We start from the raw sequence: 20,598 nt of genomic DNA on the forward strand, positions 1-20,598 counted from the left end.
GCGATTCTAGAAATTTCTATTAAGTTTCTTTGAATCACTCTCCTCTAATATCAGCTACGCAGATATTCTTATATATACTTAAACATGTAAATAACATTATCTGCATAAAAATGAAATTATTGTATTATTACAACTGTATTATTTTAGATAAGACTTTTTTTTTTTAAAGCGTAATTGTTTAAAAAGCATTTCATTGTTTAAAAAGTCAAATTTTTTTTTCAGATTCAAATTTGCAAAATAATTTCAAATAATTTAATAATAATAATAATAATAATAATAATAATAATAATAATAATAATAATAATAATATTAATAATAATATTAATAATAATAATAATTGAATTTCAAGAAATTTTTTATTATATTTTTTATAAAATTGAATTTTTGAAGATTTTTTTTTGCAAAATACAGAAAATAATTGAATTTTAGAGAATTTTTAATTGAAAAATGTTTTAAATAATTGAATTTTCGAAGAATTCGCAAAAATTTCGCAAATTTTTTTTTAGATTCAAATTTGCAAAATAATTTAGGTAATAATAATAATTATTATTATTAATTAATTAATTTCAAGAAATTTTTGATAAAATTGAATTTTGAAGATTTTTTTTTGCAAATTACAGAAAATAATTTAATTTTAGAGAATTTTTAATTGGAAAATGTTTTAAATGATTAAATATTAATAATAATAATAATAAATTAATTTCAAAAATTTTTTTGTTAGAATTTTTATTTATTTATTTATTTATTTAAACAATTTCCCCGCGGTCCATAGAGACCATTAATGGGTATATACATTTCAATTGAAAAAATAAAGAATAACAAAGTATAAATTCCAATGACAGACTAATATGTACATAAACTCTGTAGATAAAAAAAAAATAGAAAATCAAACAATAATAATGAAAGTCAATTCGTGCGAATTCGTTCTACATAAGTTTCGGTGAGCTTTAAGAATTCACTCTGTGATGAAGAGAACAAATCCAAATCAGGATTCATTGTATTAAAAATTTGATTGATGTGAAAACATGCATAAAAAATCGGTACACTGGATCCTGAAAAGGAGATAGGTTCCCTTAAATAAAAAGGAGTTGTCTGTCGTGAATTGAAACGAGGTATACGAAAATTTATAATTGATAATAAATCGTGGCAATTAATTTGATTGTTAATGATCTTGAACAGAAACATAACAGAGTTGATAATACGCCGCTCTTCCAATGTAACAAAATTAAAACGCTCACATAACTCAAGATAGTCGCATCCACGATGAGGGTATCTTCCATCAATCTTGAAGGACAAAAACTTTAAAAACCGTTTCTGAATCTTCTCAAGATCTTCTTTATATTTTATGTATAACGGATTCCATATTAAAAAAGCATATTCCATACGAGACCGGACAAAAGAGTTAAACAAAAGAGTCAATGTAAAAACGTTGGAAAAGTTCTTCGACGACCTTATCAGGTAGCCCAAGGCACGGGATGCGGTAGCTATTAAAGAGGTTATATGATCGGCAAAACTAAGAGATGAATTAAAAGTAACACCAAGGTCTACAAATGAGTTCACTCTTTGAATGCTATGATTATTTAATATGTAAGTGTGATTGAAAGTAGGTGCTGAGCCCTTATGGAAAGACAACAATTTACATTTATTAAGGTTGAGAGGTAGTTTGTTTTCTAGGCACCAAGCAAAAATTTTATCGAGGTCAATTTGTAGATCGGTGATGTCTTGCTCTGAGGATATCATACGGAAAATTTTAAGATCATCCGCAAATAATAAGGCGTTTGACTCTATAAATTCAAGGACATTGTTAATGAAAAGAGTAAAGAGTGGGGATCCAAACGAGGAACCCTGAGGTACTCCACGAGTGGGGGTAGAAGGTTTGGAAAGGTAATCACCTATAGAAACAAGATGGATTCTGTTGGATAAATAGTCGAGGAGAAGAATCTTTAAGTTATGAAAATAATTGAATTTTAGAGAATTTTTAATTGAAAAATTTTTTAAATAATTGAATTTTCGAAGAATTCGCAAAAATATCACAAAATTTTTTTTTAGATTCAAATTTGTAAAATAATTTAAATAATTTAATAATAATAATAATAATAATAATAATAATAAATTAATTTCAAGAAATTTTTTATTATATTTTTTGATAAAATTTAATTTTTTAAGATTTTTTTTTTTTTGCAAATTATAGAAAATAATTGAATTTTTAGAGAATTTTAAATTGAAAAATGTTTTAAATAATTTAATTTCAAAAGAGATAAAGTCGAGATTTTTTAGAATTAATTAAATCTCAGAAGATTTTAAATTAAAATTATATTTTTTAATACGAATTGAATATTAAAAAAAATAAAATAAAATAAATTTAAACAATAATACAATTTTGGAGTATTTTTTTTATTTTACAGAATTATTAATTGAAAAATTTCAATAATTATTATTGAAAATAATTAATTTAGTAATTTTTTTTTTCGATTCAAATTTACAAAATAATTTCAATAATTGAATTTTAGAGACTTTTTTTTATTAAATAATGTTTTAAATAATTGAATTTTCCAAGAATTTCATAAAAATAATAATAATAATAATAAGAATAATAATAATAATAGAATTTCAAAAAATTTTTTGTTAGAATTTTTGAACACTTTTTTTACAAATTATAGACAATAATTGAATATTAAACAAAATTTTAAGTAATTATTAAAAAAAATAATATTTAAATATATTGAATTCACAAAAAGATTTAATCCAGATTTTCTAAAATTAAATTTTACAAAATTTTGAATTGAAAATTTTTTTTATTCGAATTTTGAATATTTAAAAAAAAAAAAAGAAATTTAAACAATAATTGAATTTTGGAGAATTTTTTTATTATACACAATTTGTAATTGAAAAATTTCAATATTTTATTATTTTAAAAAAAAATTAATTTTAGCAAATTTTCTTTTTAGATTTAAATTTGCAAAATAATTTTAACAATTTTAATTTCGCAATTTTTTTTTTTTTTTTAATTCAAAATATGCAAAATAATTTCAATAATTTAATTTTGCAAATTTTTTTTTTTGAGATTCTTTGCAAAATAATTTCAATAATTTTGTTTCGCAAATTTTTTTTTCTAATTCTTTGCAAAATAATTTCAATAACTTTATTTCGCAAAATTTTCTTTTTTTCTAATTCTTTGCAAAATAATTTCAATAATTTTATTTCGCAAAATTTTCTTTTTTTCTAATTCTTTGCAAAATAATTTCAATAATTTTATTTCGCAAAATTTTCTTTTTTTCTAATTCTTTGCAAAATAATTTCAATAATTTAATTTTTGCAGTATTTACAATTTGTACTAAAAAAAAACAAAAGTCAATTTTCTTTTTTATTTAATATAAATTTCTTTTTAACTTAACAAATTTCTTATTTCATTTTAATAAATTAATTTTTAATTTTTATTTCCCCCCGAAAAAAATACGAAAAATTCGCCATTTTTAAAAAAAAATAAATCGCATTTAAAAAAAAATAAATAATCACAAAAATTCCCAACAATCGCCCATAAAATAAAAATAGGATTTTGATTTGAAAAAAAACATTCTTTTGTTTCAATTATCATTTTACTATGCATTAGTCATCAGTATTTAAAAAAAAAAGAAAAGTTAAAATATTCAATACCATGTTTTGCTTTCTTGAAAAAGGACACATTTCACACCTTGAATAAATTAACAATTAACTTCTGTCTGTGTGTGTGTGTATTAAAGTCAAGAATTATATTATTTTAGTCAAGGTTGTCTCTCTTGGAAGAGAGAAAAAAAAAAAGAAATTCAAATAAGACGCAATTTTTTTTTCTTCTCTTTTTTTAAACACACAAGTGCCGCCATCTTGTAAGATTTTACGCCGCAGAATATGCCGCAAAATAATAATAATAACAATGACCTTGAGAGACAAAAATTAAAAAAAATATATATATATATAATTACAAAACTTACTTGATTTTTTTTTTTTTTGCGTTGTATTTAGGATTTATTTTTTTCAACGTGTCGTTTATTATGCTCGGAATTCATTAATTTAGTAACGATCTTTCGAGAATGTCCACTTGGATCAAAATGATTTGTATGAAGAATGGCTTCACGTTTGCTTCTTTGTTTTCCACTGTGAGCGCTAAATATGTGTTTATCATAATCGTAATTGAAATGCTCGTATGCGTCAAAATGATCCTCAGACATAATTTATCACTTTAATTAGATTTTTCTTACTTTTTCTTTTTCAAGTGTAAGCAAAAAAAATAAAACGAAATTTTTTTTTTTCCACAGTAACAGAGAATTTAATTCACAATATATATATATAGATTTCACAATAATACTGTTTTTGTTAAAACAGCGCGCGCCTCTTTTATAGACAACGGATAATTGACACGCGCATGCGTATATTTCAATAACTTTCATTGGCTCTCATCTCTTGGAATATTTATAAAAAAAAAAAAAAAAAAGTTGTCAGCAAAAAATATATATATAGAATTTTTATGCAATAATTAATTAAAAATAAAGTTTAGTTTTTTCCTATATATTTATTTAAAAAAAAAAAAAAAGTGTTAATAATTTTTCTCAAAAATGAGGTTATTTTGATTTTTTATTAGTGTATAATTTGAAATATCGTGTTTATTTATCTCCTAACCTAAAAACCATAAGGTAATTATTTACATATATATTTTTTAATTTTAAAACTGTTAATTATTTTTCGAAATGAATTTGGTTATGAACATTTTTTTTTCTATTTTTTTTTTTTTTTTTTAGTATTTTATGTGTATTAGCAATATTTTGAATTTGTTCGTTTTAAATTTCGAACTCGAAATTTTGCAATTCATGATTTGTTTTGGAAAAACAAGAAAATAATTCAATGATAATTTCAATTGTTTTCATTGTTTGATTATTTCTGTATCGTTTGTTGACGTTTTTGTCTATATTTATAATTTTGATTTTCTTTTTAATATACATATGAAAATTATTATTATTATTATTATTATTATTATTATTATACTAAATAGAAAGTATAATAATTTCTTATCATTTTTTTGTTGTTTTTTTTTCGCGTTCATATACGATAAAAGAGGTTACTTTTTCAAATATAATGAAAATGCATAATATATATATATATATATATATGTATATTGTAATAATCTTATCAACAGGTTTTATAAATGCTGAAAAATTATTGTTTTGTCACGTATTAATGTTAAATTTGCTGGCAGAACTGTGAGTTTAATTTATTTTTTAATTAAAATTTTTCGGGAAAATTTTATTTTACAGAAATTATTTAAATTATTTAACAATTGAAAAAAAATAATAATTATAATTAAGTTAGAAATAAAAAAAATATTTTTTTTTTTTTTACTAAAATTATACAATATAATAAAATATTTGTAATAAAATTACAAAATAAAAAAAATATTTTCGTACTAAAATTAGAAAATAAAAAAAAAATATTTGCGCCCCAAAATTAGAAATAAAAAAATTTTTTTTTGTACTAAAATAACAAAATAATAAAATATTTAGAATAAAAATATAATAATATTTTATAATTTTATATTTTCCTACTAAAATTACAAAATAATAAAAAATTTTTAATTAAATTACAAAACAAAAAAATATTTTCCTACTAATATTATAAAATAATAATAAATTTGTAATACAATTACAAATAAATAATAAATTACAATAAATAAATAAAAATTACAAAATAAACAAATTTTTGCGATAAAATTAGAAATAAAAAATGTATTTTTGTTACTAAAATTACAAAATAATAAAATATTTACAATAAAATTACAAATAAATAATAATAAATAAATAATAAATTACAAAAAATAAAATAAATAAAAAAATTGCAAAATAAAAATATATTTTCGTACTAAAATTACAAAATAAAAAAAATTTTTGCAATAAAAGTAGAAAATAAAAAAAATATTTGCCCGCTAAAATTAGAAATAAAAAAATTTTTTCTGTACTACAATAACAAAATAATAAAATAATTGTAATAAAATTACAAAATAAAAAAATATTTTCGTACTAAAATTACAAAATAATAAAATATTTGTAATTATAATTAAATTATAAAACAAAAAAATATTTTCCTACTAAAATTACAAATTAAAAAAAAAAATTTGCGATAAAATTAGAAAATAAAAAAATAATATATATGCGATAAAATTATAGAAATAAAAAACATGTTTTTGTACTAAAATTACAAAATAATAAAATATTTGTAATACAATTACAAATAAATAATTATAAATAAATAATAAATTACAGTAAATAAATAAAAATTACAAAATAAAAAAATTTTTGCGATAACATTAGAAATAAAAAATGTATTTTTGTACTATAATTACAAAATAATAAAATACTTGTAATAAAATTACAAAATAAAAAAATATTAACGCTAAAATTACAAAATAATAAAATATTTGTAATAAATATTACAAAATAAAAAAATTTTTGCTATAAAATTAGAAATAAAAATATATTTTCGTACAAAAATTACAAAATAATAAAATATTTGTAATAAAATTACAAATAAATAAATAATAATTTTGAATATATAAATAAAATAAATAAAAAGTACAAAATAATAAAATATTTGTAATAAAATTGCAAATAAATAAATAATAATTTATAATATATAAATAAAATAAATAAAAATTACAAAATAATGAAATATTTGTAATAAAATTACAAAATAAAAAAATATTTTCAATAAAATTACAAATAAATATTAATTAATAATAAAATTACTTTTAATTCAGATATTTTTTTTTTAAATTATTCGAAATCTAAATATTAAAAATAATTTTATTTTTCTCGTTTATTGGAAAACTGATAAAAAAGAATATTAAAATTAAATATTATATTATTAAATTAATTAAAAATTAAATTATAATTTTAATAAAATTCAGATATTCTTTTTAAATTATCGAAAATTGAATGTTAAAAATAAATTTTCTTTTCTCGATTATACATTTGAAGAGTGAAAAAAATCGCTAATATCAATTATTTTTGTTATTAAATTAATTACAATAATTAAATCTACTTTTTGATTTTAATTAAGATACTTTTATTAAAATTATCGTAAATGAAATATTCAAAATAAATATTGTTTTTTCTCGATTATTGGTGAGAAAAACACAAAAATTTAATGTTTTTATTAAATTGTCCCGTTATGTTCCAAATAAATAAATAAATAAATAAATTATAATAATTAAAATAGTTTTTTAGATTTTTTTTTGTCAATTATCGGAAATTAAATAGTAAAAATAAATTTTTTTCTCTATTTTCACAATTTTAAAATGATTATTAAAATTGTAAAATAAAAATTAATTATTTAATTATATATAATTAATATTAATTAATTAATTAATTAATTAATTAACTAAATTAATATTAATATTAATTATTATTTTAATATTAATTATTCTATTATTAAATTAATTATAAAATAAAAATTAATTATTTTATTATTTAATTAATTATATAAGGATAAAAAAAATATAATTTACCAAAAAAAAAAAAAAGAAAAGGCAATTTTTCAAATTGTACTTTTTTTTTTATTTTTCATCGATTCCATAGACATCGCCATTTTTTCTATAATCGGCATTAGCAAAAATAGTCTCATTCTCCCTTGTTATTGCGCAAATAACGCTTCCATGATTTTTGTATCTCATTGTTTGATGACCCAATTTTTTTAATCCATCAATAATTAATTTTTCTATTCCATATTCATAAATCACTTTCATTGGAAATAATTGATGATGAATTCTTGCAGCGTCCACTGATTCTTTCAATGAATTTCCCATCCATAAAAATCTTGCAATTACCTGTTGAAAAAATTAATTTTTATTTTATTTTTTTTTTGTTTTTTGAAACTAGAAAAGAAAAATCCCCGAAAAAAATTTTCACTTCAATTATTTTTAATACCAAAAATTATTATTTTGCAATTAATTTTAAATTTAATTTAAAAAAAATGTAAATTTAATTTTATAAAATTTAAATTAATTGAAAGTTAAAAAAAAATTTAATAAAATTAATATTCAAGAAAAATTAGAATAGAATTTTTTTTTCAATTAATAAAATTTTGAAATAATACAATAATAAAAAATAATAATAATTGTGAATAATATTATTTTTTTGGAATTAAAAAACAATATTTTTATTTGCAAAAATAAATTTCACAAAATTTTGGTCCATTTTTCTCCAATTTTAATTATTGTGAAACTTTTTTTTGGAAATAAATTAGAATTTTCCAATTGTAAATGAATGGAAATAAATTTATTTTTTATTTATTTATTTAAATAATTGAAGTTAATTTATTAAATAGTATTAAAAATAATTTTTGGCGATTTTTTTTTCAAAATAATTTTTTTTCTTTTCTCATACAAATGCAATTGCTGTGGTTATTTTTGTCCCACCGGCAGCGCCAATGATCATTTTAACATTATTATTTTCATCAATTAATATTGTAGGCGACATTGATGACAATGGTCGTTTTCCTGGTTGAATAAAATTATTTTGACTCGATGGTATTCCAAAATAACTATATTGCAATGGTAAACCAAAATCATCCATTCCACTATTAAGTAGAATTCCCGTTCTTTCGCTTACAATTCCACTTCCAAAACTGATAAGAATCATTCAAGTCGAGATGAAATGAAATACATGAAAAAAAAAAATAAATAAAAAAAAATAAAACGTGAATATATCCTGTCTCTCATCATCATGATGAGAGAGAGATAAATATAACGGTTTTTTAGAAAATAGAAAAATTGTCGATACTTACTAAAGATTGACAGTACTAGTAATAGAAACCGCATCACCATTTGGTGCAAATACTGATATGTGAGATGTTCCTTGATCATTAAAATTCCCTGTATCTTCAACACCATAATAAAATGGATCATTCCATGTTCTATTGCTGTTGATTTTTTTCCAATGTAATTTAGCGAACTCCTTCGATTTCAACTTTCTAATTAACTGGTTTTAATTTATATTATTGTCAGCGTGCAATTTATTTATTTATTTATTATTATTATTTTATTTATTATTTGACAAATTTGTTTTTTCTTTTTTTATTCAAATTCTTCTCTAAATTAATTATTTTTCAATAATTTTAATTAAATTTCTTCGAAAATTCAATTTTTTAAAAAACTATTTTCTATTAAAAAAAATTTTTAGAAAATTCAAAAAAAAAAATTACCAAAAAATTTCAATCAAAAATCACTTGAAATTGAATTATTTTCAATTATTTTAATGAAACTATTTAAAAATTCAATTATTTTCAAATTATTTTAATGAAACTCTTCCATTATTTTTAACTATTTTTCAATTAAAAAGTTTTTATGAAATTTAATAATTGTTTAAAATTAAAAAAAAAATTAGAAATCAAAATTCCCCAAAACTTCAATTAATGATCACTTGAAAATCGATTATTTTCAATTATTTCAATGAAATTCTTTAGAAATTCAATTATTTTCAAAAATCTAAATTGTAAATTTTTGAAAATTCAATTATTTTCCAAAATTTCAGTTTTTAAAACAAATCTCAAAATTTAATTCTTTCTAAAATTTCCCAATCTAAAAATTTTTGACATTTAACTAAAATTAATTGAAAAAATTATTTTCATTTTTTGAAAAATTTAATTATTGATTGAAATTTGAAAAAAATCTTAAGTAATTAAATTATTTTTAAAAATTTCAACTGAAAAACTTAAAAAATTTAATTATTTTAAAGTTTTTTTTCAATTAAAAATTTTATAAAAATTCAATAATTGTTTAAAATTTATAAAAAAAATCATTAATTAAAATTACCTTAAATTTCAATTCAAAATCACTTGAAATTCAATTATTTTCAATTATTTTAATGAAACTCTTTCAAAATTCAATTATTTTAAACTATTTTTCAATTAAAAATTTTTTTAAATTCAATTTTTGTCTTCAATTTCTAAAAAATTCTTTATCAACAGAAATCATCAAAAAATTTTTATAAAAAATCACTTGAAATTCAATTATTTTAAAAAATTTCAATTTAAAACCGCATCTAAAATTTAATTATTATCTGAAATTTAGCAAAATCTTTGAAAATTCAATTATTCCTTAAAATTTCAACTGAAACTCTTCAAAATTTCAATTATTTTCAATTATTTTATTGAAACTCTTCAGAAATTCAAGTATTTTCAAAATTTTTAATTTTAAAACAAATTTATAATTTATAATCAATTATTTTAATGAAACTCTTCCATTATTTTGAAGTATTTTTCATTTAAAAATTTTATAAAATTTAATAATTGTTTCAAATTAAAAAAAAAAAATTATGAAACAAAATTCCCGAAAATTTCAACTATTTTTCAATAAAAAATTTTATGAAATTCAGTAATTGTTTAAAATTAAAAACAAAAATAAGTAAATAAAATAAATTACCTAAAATTTCAATTTTAAAACAAATTTATAATTTATAATCAATTATTTTCAATTATTTCAATGAAACTCTTTAGAAATTCAATTATTTTAAACTATTTTTCAATTAAAAATTTTTTTTTGAAATTCAATTTTTGTCTCTAATTTCTAAAAAATTATTTATCAACAAAAATCACCAAAAAAAATCAATTGAAAATTACTTGAAGTTGAATTATTTTCAAAAATATGAATTGTAAATTTTTGAAAATTCAATTATTTTCCAAAATTTCAATTTAAAACCTACTAAAATTTAAATATTTTTAAAATTTTTTATGTGAAATTCAATTAATTTTAAAAAATTTCAATTTAAAACCATCTAAAATTTAATTATTGTCTGAAATTTAACAAAATCTTTCGAAATTCAATTATTCCTAAAAATTTCAAACTGAAACTCTTTAAAAATTCAATTATTTTCAAATTATTTTAATGAAACTCTTGAGAAATTGAATTATTTTAAATTAGTTTTAAATTATAATTTTTTTTTTGTTTTGAAATTCAATTTTTGTCTCCAATTTCTAATTTAAAAATATAATATTTAAAATTTTTGTCGAATACAAGTAAAATTTGTTTTTTAAAAATTTTAATATACTTACTTGAGATAAATCAACGAAATCTGAATCTCCGAGTTTTGTTCTAAATGCGTAAGCATATTTAAAAGCTTCTATCATTTTTTGAAATGTGATAACAGAAGAATTGATGTCAGCAATGCTTTTTTTTGTAAAATGAAAATTATCAAAAATATTTAGTAGAAATACAAGAATATCACCACCTCCAGGTACACCTGAGGAATAAACTTTAATTCCATTTGATAAAAATGTACTCGTTGGTTCTCTCCATTTTACTCTAAAAAATAAGAAAATTATTTTTTTTAAATCACCTAATTTAATTTTTATTTTTTATTTTAGTTTTTTTTAGCTTATTCTTTTTTATTATTTTTATTTTCCAGTTTTTTTTAAATGGATTTTTCATATTATAATTAATTTAATAAATTAATTTTTAATTTTTCAATTAATTTAATAAATTAATTTTTGAATTTTAAAAAAAAAATTTTTTTAAATAATTTTCTAGTATCTATTTTTCTGATTCGTCTAATATTTCAAATTTAAAATGCTTTTTGTACATTTTAAATTTACAATTAGAAAATTTTAGTTTATTAAATTCAAAATTATGGAATTTTAAAAATTAACAAATTCTAAATTAGAAAATTTTAATTTAGAATTCAGTAAATTTTCTCCAATTGTAATTTTAAATTATTAAATTTTATTTTAGTAAATTTTTCTCACCTGTAATCATTCAAATCTTTCATCGTAATTATACCGCCCCTTCGTTTTAAATCTTCGACAAGTTCAAGTCCCAATGATCCATTGTAAAATATATTCACACCTTTTTCAGCAATCAATCGCATTGTATCGCATAATTTTTTTGGTTTTATTATCGAGCCCGGTTTTCGAAGTTCGCCCGTCTCAGAATCAATGAACATTTCTCTTTAAAAAAAAAAAAAAAAATGAAATTATATATTACAAAAAAAAAATTAATTCCTTTATTAAAATTATTTAATTTTTTCAATTAATTTTTTGTTTTCAATTTTTGAAATAATAAATATTGTAAATTTTCAACAAATAGTTAATTATTTACAAAAAATTGAAAAAATTTTTTTTTTTTATTTTAATTCTTTTATTAAATTATTTATTTTATTTTTTCAATTAAATTTTTTTTTCAATTTTTGAAATAATAGAGTATTTTTTTTTCGTTTACTTGAGAGTGAGATCATCGTGAATATTAAAATTGTCCTCCTGAAGTCCTTTGTATTGGGATTTTGTTAAATTATAGCCATTATCGCAAATTTCAATACTTGGTTTAAATAATTCTGACCAGGGCAATTTGCCAAATTGTTTATGTGCCTCCCAATAACCGGCAAGTTCTCCGGGTACAGCCACTGATAAAGCACCTATAATTTTCAAATAGAAAAATAAAAAATTCGAAAGCAAAAAAAAAACAAAATCAATTTTAAAATTTTGAAAATAAAATAAAAAATTTCAAAATTTGCAACAAAAATAAAATTAATCTAAAAATTTGAAAACAAAATACAAAATTTCAAGCCGAAAAAAAATTAATCTAAAAATTTAAAAACAAAATACAAAATTTCTCAAGTAAAAAAAAAAAATTATTCTCAAAATTTGAAAATAAAATAAAAAATTTCAAAATTTGCAACAAAAATAAAATTAATCTAAAATTTTGAAAACAAAATACACAAATTCAAGTAAAAAAAAAAATTAATCTAAAAATTTGAAAATAAAATACAAATTTTCAAAATTTATAAAAAGAAAAATGAATCTAAAAATTTGAAAACAAAATAAAAATTTCAAAATTTGTAAAAAGAAAAATGAATCTAAAAATTCGAAAACAAAATAAAAATTTCAAAATCTAACACAAAAAAAAATCTAATTTGAAAATAAAATAAAAATTTCAAAATTTGAAAAAAAAAAATTCAAAATTTTCCAAAAATTAAAAAAATTTTTTTTTTTTTTTTTTTGAAATTAATTATTGCTATTTATAATAGATGAAAATTATATAAGATCAAACCTGTTTTCGACGCATTATTCGGCTTATCGTGAAACATATATTTATGAGCGGCCAATGGAGCCGAATATCTTGCATCAAGAACAAAAGCCTTTTTTGATTTTCTCTCATAAATTGTCATGAAAAATCCACCGCCAAATCCCAGACTGTGCATATTTATAAAACCATTGCAAATCATTGCAGCCAACGTTGCGTCTACTGCCGATCCATTTTTTTCTAAAATTGACCTTTAATCGATAATAAAATAACTAAAATTCAAGAAAAATATATATATTTTTTTTAAATACATTAATTATAAAATTAAACTACAATTAATGAAAAAAATTATTTTTTTCGATGGATATTATTTATTTTAATTTTTTTTTTTTTATTTACTTTCCAATAAATGCACATGGTGGTCCATCAGCACAAACGGCTCCTTTTTTAAATTTTCTCAATTTACTCCACGATGGTGGTTGTTGATATTCAGGATCGGGTGGAATTAATTTTTCATTTTGATTTGTATTAGAAACGCCAACAATAATTGTTAGTATCAAAATAATTGTAATTATCACGAGGAGGGTTAAAATTATTTTCTTTGATTTTAAATTCAACCTGAAACAATCAATGCAAACGAAAAAAAGTTTTTAAAAAATTTTTTCTAAATTAAACATAATTTTTTTTTTCTTTTGCTGTTTATTATATTTTATTATATTTTTCCTTTTACAATTTTCCAAATGTTTTTCTTAAAATTTTTCCCCTTTTTTTCTATTTTTTGAATAGTTTTTCCTTTTTAATATTTTTTTCTATTATTCCTTTTTCTATTTTTTAATATTTTTTTCTATTTTTCCTTTTTCCATTTTTTTCAATGTTTTTTTGTCCTATTTTTCCTTTTTCTATTTTTTGAATATTTTTTTCAAATTACATACTTTATTATATTATTAATTTATTTATTTATTTATTATTATCATTATTATTATTATTATTTTATTCATTACTAGCAAAATTAAACGCGCGCCAAATTAAGTATTTAATTGTTTGTCATAAAGAACTTAAAGATTAATATTATCAATAATAATTTAATTTATTAGAATATTATTACATGTTAAATGATAATAATGAAAATTATATATGTTTACATGCCTCGGATTATACGACTTTTTCCGACTTTTTTCAAAAATACGACTTTTATCGACTTATTTTAATAAAATGCGACATTTTTTTTTACATTTGAAAAAAAATGTAAATAAAAACCTCCCTGAAGTTGGCTTCGACGCTAAGCGCCGAAAATTGTTTTTCGCAGAATCAAAAATATCAAAACATTTTTTAAAAAGGTCTTTGGTCCACACAATGCCTTGAGAAGTATTTTTCAAGGTATTATTTGAATTGAAAAATTAAAAAAAAAATAATTTGAAATTTTTCATTCTGCAAAAAACAATTTTTGGCGCTGAGCGTCGAAGCCAACTTCAGGGAGGTAAATAAAATACATTTTTTTTAGTATAAAATGTAGATCTTCTTCAGATCTTCTTCAATTCAATTATTTAACAAATTTTCAACTAAAATGATTCTTCACTAAATTAATTATTTTTAATAATTTTAATGAAATACATCACAAATTCAATTATATCAAAATTATTTTTCAATTCAAATTTTTATGAAATTTAACAATTGTTTATAATTTAAAAAAAAAATATCACAATAAAATTGAATTATTTTTTAAAAATTCCCATTCAAAATAAACTAAAATTCAATTATTACCCGAAATTTTAATTCAAAATCAATTAAAAATGCAATAATTATCCAAAATTTTCAATTTAAAATTTTATTATTTACCAAGTTTTCAATTTAAAATGAAATAAAATTCAATTATTTTCCAAAAATTTCTATTCAAAATTAATTATCCAAATTCTCAATCAAAAATTAACTTAAATTAAATTAAATTAAATTATTATCCAAAATTTCAATTCAAAATTAAACTCAAATTCAATTATTACCAAAAATTTTAATTCAAAATCAATTAAAATTCAATTATTATCCAAAATTTCGATTCAAAATTAATTATTATCAAAATTTTCAATCAAAAATCAACGAAAATTAAATTATTATCCAAAACTTCAATTGAAATTCAATTATTTAAAAAAATTTCAATTCAAAATCTTTTAAAATTCAATTATTTGCCAAATTTTCAATTTAAAATCAAATAAAATTCAATTATTTTTAAAAATCTCAATTCAAAATCAACTCAAATTCAATTATTATCCAAAATTAATTATTATCAAAATTTTCAATCAAAAATCAACTAAAATTAAATTATTATCCAAAATTTCAATGCAAAATCAAAGAAAATTCAATTATTTTCAAAATTTTCTATTTCAAATCAAATAAAATTAAATTATTTTCAAAACTTTTTAATTCAAAATCAATTAAAATTCAATTATTTTTAAAAATTTCAATACAAAATTAAACATAAAATTTAATTATGTTCAAAATTTTTAATTCAAAATCTTTTAAAATTCAATTATTTTTCAAATTTTCAATTTCAAATCAAATATAATTAAATTATTTGCAAAAATTTCAATTCAAAATCAATTAAAATTCAATTATTTCCCAAAGTTTTAATTCAAAATTAATTAAAATTCAATTATTATACAAAATTTCAATTGATATTCAATTATTTTCCAAATTTTCAATTTAAAATCAAATAAAATTAAATTATTTTTAAAAATTTCCATTTAAAGTCAATTAAAATTCAATTATTTTCTAAATTTCCAATTCAAAATCTTCTAAAACTTAATTATTTTCCTAATTTTCAATTTAAAATCAAATAAAATTCAATTTTTAGTGAAATCATCTAAAATTTTAATTACAAAACATTTAAAGTTTCAATTAATTTCAAAAATTTCAATTTTAAATCTTTGAAAATTCAATTAAATTTAAAAAATGTTTTCCAAAAATTGTTTGATAAATTATTTTTAGTTCTGTAAAATTTAATAATTGTTTGAAAATTAACAATATATCTTTTGAAATTTAATTATTTCTAAAAATTTCAACTTTAACCCTTCGAAAAGGATTATTATTAAAAAAAAAAATTTTATTTAAAAATCTGTAAAATATTTTTGTTAAAATAAAAAACAAAACCACTTTTTTTGGAATATAAATCGACTGAAACGACTTTTAAGTTGATTCGAGGCCTGTGTTTTTATAATTAATATTTAATAGGTATTCGTTGGCCCCTGGTACCTTAAAAATTAATTTTTAAAAATAAATTTTTTTCAAATTACTATCTTGTACGAAATTTCGTGGCGCATCTTTTTTGCTCATCATAAGTTTTTTGTATTTGTATACAATTTTTGAATCAATATACAACTTTAAAAAAAATTTCGTTGATAAACGTTATGTACTTCAGCTTCGTGAATTGAATTTTCGAATTTGGAATTTTAAAGAAACTTATTCCTAAATTTGGAAACACAATTATACAACTTTGGCAAAAATGAGAAAAAGAATTGTCAAAATTTGACACGTCATAAGATTAATATTCAAAAAAACACGTGAAATCAGAAAAGGCCAACTTCAAGTTAGGACAGAAGGACAGACCAAGCATTTTATTATTATATAATTATTATATTTATTATTATTATATAATTTTATTTATTATTATTATTATTATTATTATTATTATTTTATTCATTATTTTACTAAAAAAATTTAAAGAACCATAGTTTTTTTCATTAAAATATTTTTATTAATTTTATTTTATTAAAAAAAAAAAATTAATAATATAAAAATGTCTTATTAAAAAAATGAGAAATACAAAATATAGTGAAATATTTTTTTAAAAAGAAAATAGAATAGAAATAGAGAGAAAATGGAATAAAACATAGAAATAGATTACTAAGCAATATTTGTTGTTTATATAAGTTTATTACAAGCGTAATGCAATTTGCTTGATTGCAAGAATATTTATGCGTAGATTTATCAGTTGATTCTCAGCTTCTCTTGACTAAAGTTTACAAGTTTTATTTTTATTTTTCAATCATTTATCATTTTTATTAATACTGTTGTTTTGCAATAATAAAATCAATTACTAATTGTAAATTATTAAGTATAAAATAAAAAATTATTTTATAAAACAAGAAATTATTTTTAAAAAAGTTCTCGTGAAAAAAAAATCGTATTTTATCGGAAAAACAAAAATGTAAGTACATTTTTAATTATATAAATAAAATTCTCAACTTTTAAGTTGTTCATATATTTCAAGTGGAATAATTTTTTTCATACAAAATGGATAATTAAAAAATTAATTTGTTAATTAATTTAAAAAAAAAAAATTAATAAAATTATGAAATTAATAGAATTAAAAAATTATTTAAAAATTAATTAACAATTTTTAAACATTACACTTACTTGTTAATCAAGTCTCGAATTAATTTAAATGGCTCCATAAATTTGTCAACAATTGGAAAATTTTGTATATTTTTTGTTTTCTTTAAATTAACTTTTTTGTCCCTTTTGTCATGTGAACTAAAACTATTGTTTTTATTGCGGCGTTTCATATACAAATCTGTAATAAAAAAAATTATTAAAAAAAAATTTCTTTTTTTAATTATTATTAAAATTAAAAAATTATTAAATTTTTTATTTAAATTATTAAAATTTAAAAAAATTAATAAATTTTTTATTTAAATTATTAAAATTAAAATATTATTAAATTTTTTATTTAAATTATTAAAATTAAAAAATTATTGAATTTTGTATTCTAATTATTATATTAAAATTTAAAAAATTGTTAATTAAAATAATTATTAAATTAATTTTCAAGAGAAAATTTACAGTCACGCATTTGTTCAACTACAAAACATTTCAGTGCGTGACATCATTTTTGTGAACGTTATCTAATTAGTTTAAATTACAAACTATGTAATTAATTATTTAGAAATTACTATATTTTCTCCACGAAATTGAAAAATTAATGAAAATTTTTTTTAATTTTGAAATTAAAATCAAAAGTTAGATAAAAAAATTTACCTTGCGTCAAAAATTTTCTATATTAAATTAGGTAATTAATTATTTTAGGAAATAATTTTTTTTCGTCGACAAAATTTGAAATTCTTTAATTTAAAATTTTTAAATTAGAAAATTAAAAAATTTTATAATCAAAAATTAGTTAAAAATTTATCTTGAGACAAAAATTTCTTATTTTATTGAATTAAGTAAATAATTATTCAAAAATTATATTTTTATCTTCGTCGAAATTGAAATTATAAAATTAAAAATTAAAAATTAAAAATTATAAATTGCAAAATTACAAAATTATAAAAGTAGAAAAATATAAAATTATAAAAAATAAAATAAAATTATAAAATTATAAAATTTAAAAAACGAAATTTAAAAATTGTTTATTATTAAAAATCATATAAGTTAGATAAAAATTTACCTTGAGATCAATTTTTTATCATTGAATTATTGTGATTAAAAAATCCAAATAGATATTGGATGTAAAAAAATTCATATTAGAAAAATTGTTGATAATTTTATTGAACATTTTTCGAAAAATTTTGCCTTTGGATATTTAGAAATTTAATAAATTGAAGTAACATAATTTTTTATGTAAATCGCGAATTTGACAAACAGCAGCAGCAGCTTTGTGCTGTGTTGAGGTTAAAATCGATTCGCAGAGTTTGCGCATTTTGTTTTAGAAAAATTATTGTACTAAATACAAAAACAAAATTTTCGTCAATTTTTACCAAAAAAGAAAATTAATTTAATAATTTCTATTTTTGTAATTTTTTGCGATTAAGAAAATTAAATTAAAAAAATTAATTTTATTTTTTAATTTAATTAAAAATTTTTTTTTTTTGCAAATTCAAGCCAATAATTATTATTGAAACATAACTAAAAATAATTAATTATATGCCTTGCTTAATTATAATTACAATTTCCATTGATTATACTTACATTGTTGTTACAAGTCATTCTCTTTTTTCTTCTTTTTTTCTCTACATTGAGTTAATTACTTAGTGAATATTAAAATTAATCAAATTGATTGAATAAATAATTAAACCAAGTTGACAATTATCAGGATGATTTTTTTTAGAAAAAAAATAATTAAAATTTTATTTTTAAAATATGATTTTAAAATTTAATTTTTATTATTTTCGAATAATATTTGATTATTTTTATTATTTTTAAATAATATTCTAATTTTCTTATTATTTAAGTAATAATAATATTTTATTATTTTTAAATAATTTTCGAATATAATATTTTATTAATTATATAAAATTTTACAATTTTTAAATAATATTTTCGTTTTAAATAAATAAATAATATTTTATTATTTTGAGAAATATATTTAAAAAAAAAAACGTAAAATATAAACGGAATTATTATTTTTAAAAACTAAAACTAAATAATTTAATTGAAATCTGAAATAAAAAAAAGAACTGGTTCTTCGTTTACATAATAAAATAAAGAAAAAACTAAATAAAACACAGAAATAGAGTTTTTTTTTTTTTGCAAAATTTCCTATCATATGAATTAGGTATATATCGTTAAATATGTATATTTGTTTATTAACAAAAATTAAATAAATCACGTTTACAAATTTTTTTTTTTTTTGTTTTCTTTTTCATAAATTATTTATAATTTAACAGAAAATTTACATTATTTTTATGAAAGGAGAGGATGTTTTTTTTTTCTATAATACACAAAAAACTATTTTTTATTCAACTTTATATTTTTGTGATTTAATAATATCATTTTTTTTTCGTCTAATAATATTTTATATACGTCTTATTTGCAATAAACATTCGTAAATTTTTTTTTTTTTTTTTGAGAACTTTTCTTACATAATCGGTATTTTTTTTTTTTCTCTCTCTTTGGAATGTAATTTTTCTCCCATACAATAATAAGTTAACATCTTTATTTTTATTATCTATTTATATTTTACAAGTTTTTGTATAAGAAAAGAATGAAATGAAAATTAATTTCATATATTTAGTAGGCTGAGTAGTAATTAATTGTCATGTAGAAATTTTCTTTTTTTTTTTTTTTTTGTTAAATAATTATTTTTAGTAATTATTTTTTATTTTGAAAATTATTTATTTTTTTTTGTCTTTCGAGTAAAAAATATTTTTAAAAACTTAAAATATACTATATTCAGGTACTCGATAGAGAAATAGAGCAACGTGTTGTGCAATTATTGTAAAAAATAGAAAAGATTTTTTTTTTCTTATAAAAGAATGTGTTTAAAAAATGTGTACATTAATCCAATATCTTAACATTTATGTTGTTTTTTTTTAATCTATTAAAATACTGCTTCATGCAACATATTTATCACTAGGAATTTTTTTTTTTTTTTTTTCATGAACACTCCTTATGAATTTATTATTATATTTACAATAGTCATTGTGACATTTTATACATTTTTTTTTTGAACATCCAATTTTTGTAGAAATTAAAATGAATTTACCAAATTTTATATATAATTCTAAAATTGTTTTTATATTCTTGCATTGTTATATACAGACCTGAGGAAAAAAAACAATTTTTTTTTATTT

The 20,598-nt window shown here is 17.7% G+C and overlaps 3 protein-coding genes across 6 annotated transcripts in view; 1 reads left to right on the plus strand and 2 right to left on the minus strand.

Moving 5' to 3' along the window:
- Positions 1-3,972: 3,972 nt before the first annotated feature.
- LOC127281028 (nuclear protein 1) lies at positions 3,973-4,358 on the minus strand. Its single transcript, XM_051304510.1, has one exon. The coding sequence runs from the start codon at positions 4,203-4,205 to the stop codon at positions 3,996-3,998; it is 210 nt and encodes a 69-aa protein (XP_051160467.1). The 5' UTR covers positions 4,206-4,358; the 3' UTR covers positions 3,973-3,995.
- A 98-nt stretch (positions 4,359-4,456) lies between these two features.
- The window catches only part of LOC127281026 (phytanoyl-CoA dioxygenase, peroxisomal-like), a 62,031-nt gene continuing 45,889 nt past the window's right edge, over positions 4,457-20,598 (plus strand). Inside the window, exon 1 of one of the 3 annotated variants that reach the window (XM_051304505.1) lies at positions 4,457-4,667. The gene's annotated coding sequence lies outside the window, so the exon portion shown is untranslated. Of the gene's footprint in view, positions 4,668-5,212; positions 5,232-17,011; positions 17,235-20,598 lie in introns of those variants that run through there. The other 2 variants (XM_051304507.1, XM_051304506.1) reach the window with 2 other exon arrangements.
- LOC127281022 (scoloptoxin SSD14-like) lies at positions 7,565-18,703 on the minus strand. 2 transcript variants are annotated; one of them, XM_051304494.1, is made up of 10 exons: positions 18,474-18,703; positions 17,444-17,600; positions 13,436-13,654; positions 13,064-13,287; positions 12,236-12,428; positions 11,764-11,964; positions 11,074-11,323; positions 8,809-9,002; positions 8,409-8,649; positions 7,565-7,849 (listed from the first exon to the last, which is right to left on the minus strand). In XM_051304494.1, the coding sequence occupies exons 2-10, from the start codon at positions 17,590-17,592 to the stop codon at positions 7,580-7,582; spliced, it is 1,941 nt and encodes a 646-aa protein (XP_051160451.1). In that variant the 5' UTR covers positions 17,593-17,600; positions 18,474-18,703; the 3' UTR covers positions 7,565-7,579. The 2 variants fall into 2 exon arrangements, with proteins under 2 accessions (XP_051160451.1, XP_051160453.1); XM_051304496.1 differs by having other exon boundaries at positions 13,064-13,308.

Source organism: Leptopilina boulardi, unplaced genomic scaffold (assembly GCF_019393585.1).
Source record: "Leptopilina boulardi isolate dan_hultmark-lab unplaced genomic scaffold, ZJU_Lbou_2.1 LbouV2_260, whole genome shotgun sequence".
Lineage (NCBI taxonomy): Eukaryota > Metazoa > Arthropoda > Insecta > Hymenoptera > Figitidae > Leptopilina > Leptopilina boulardi.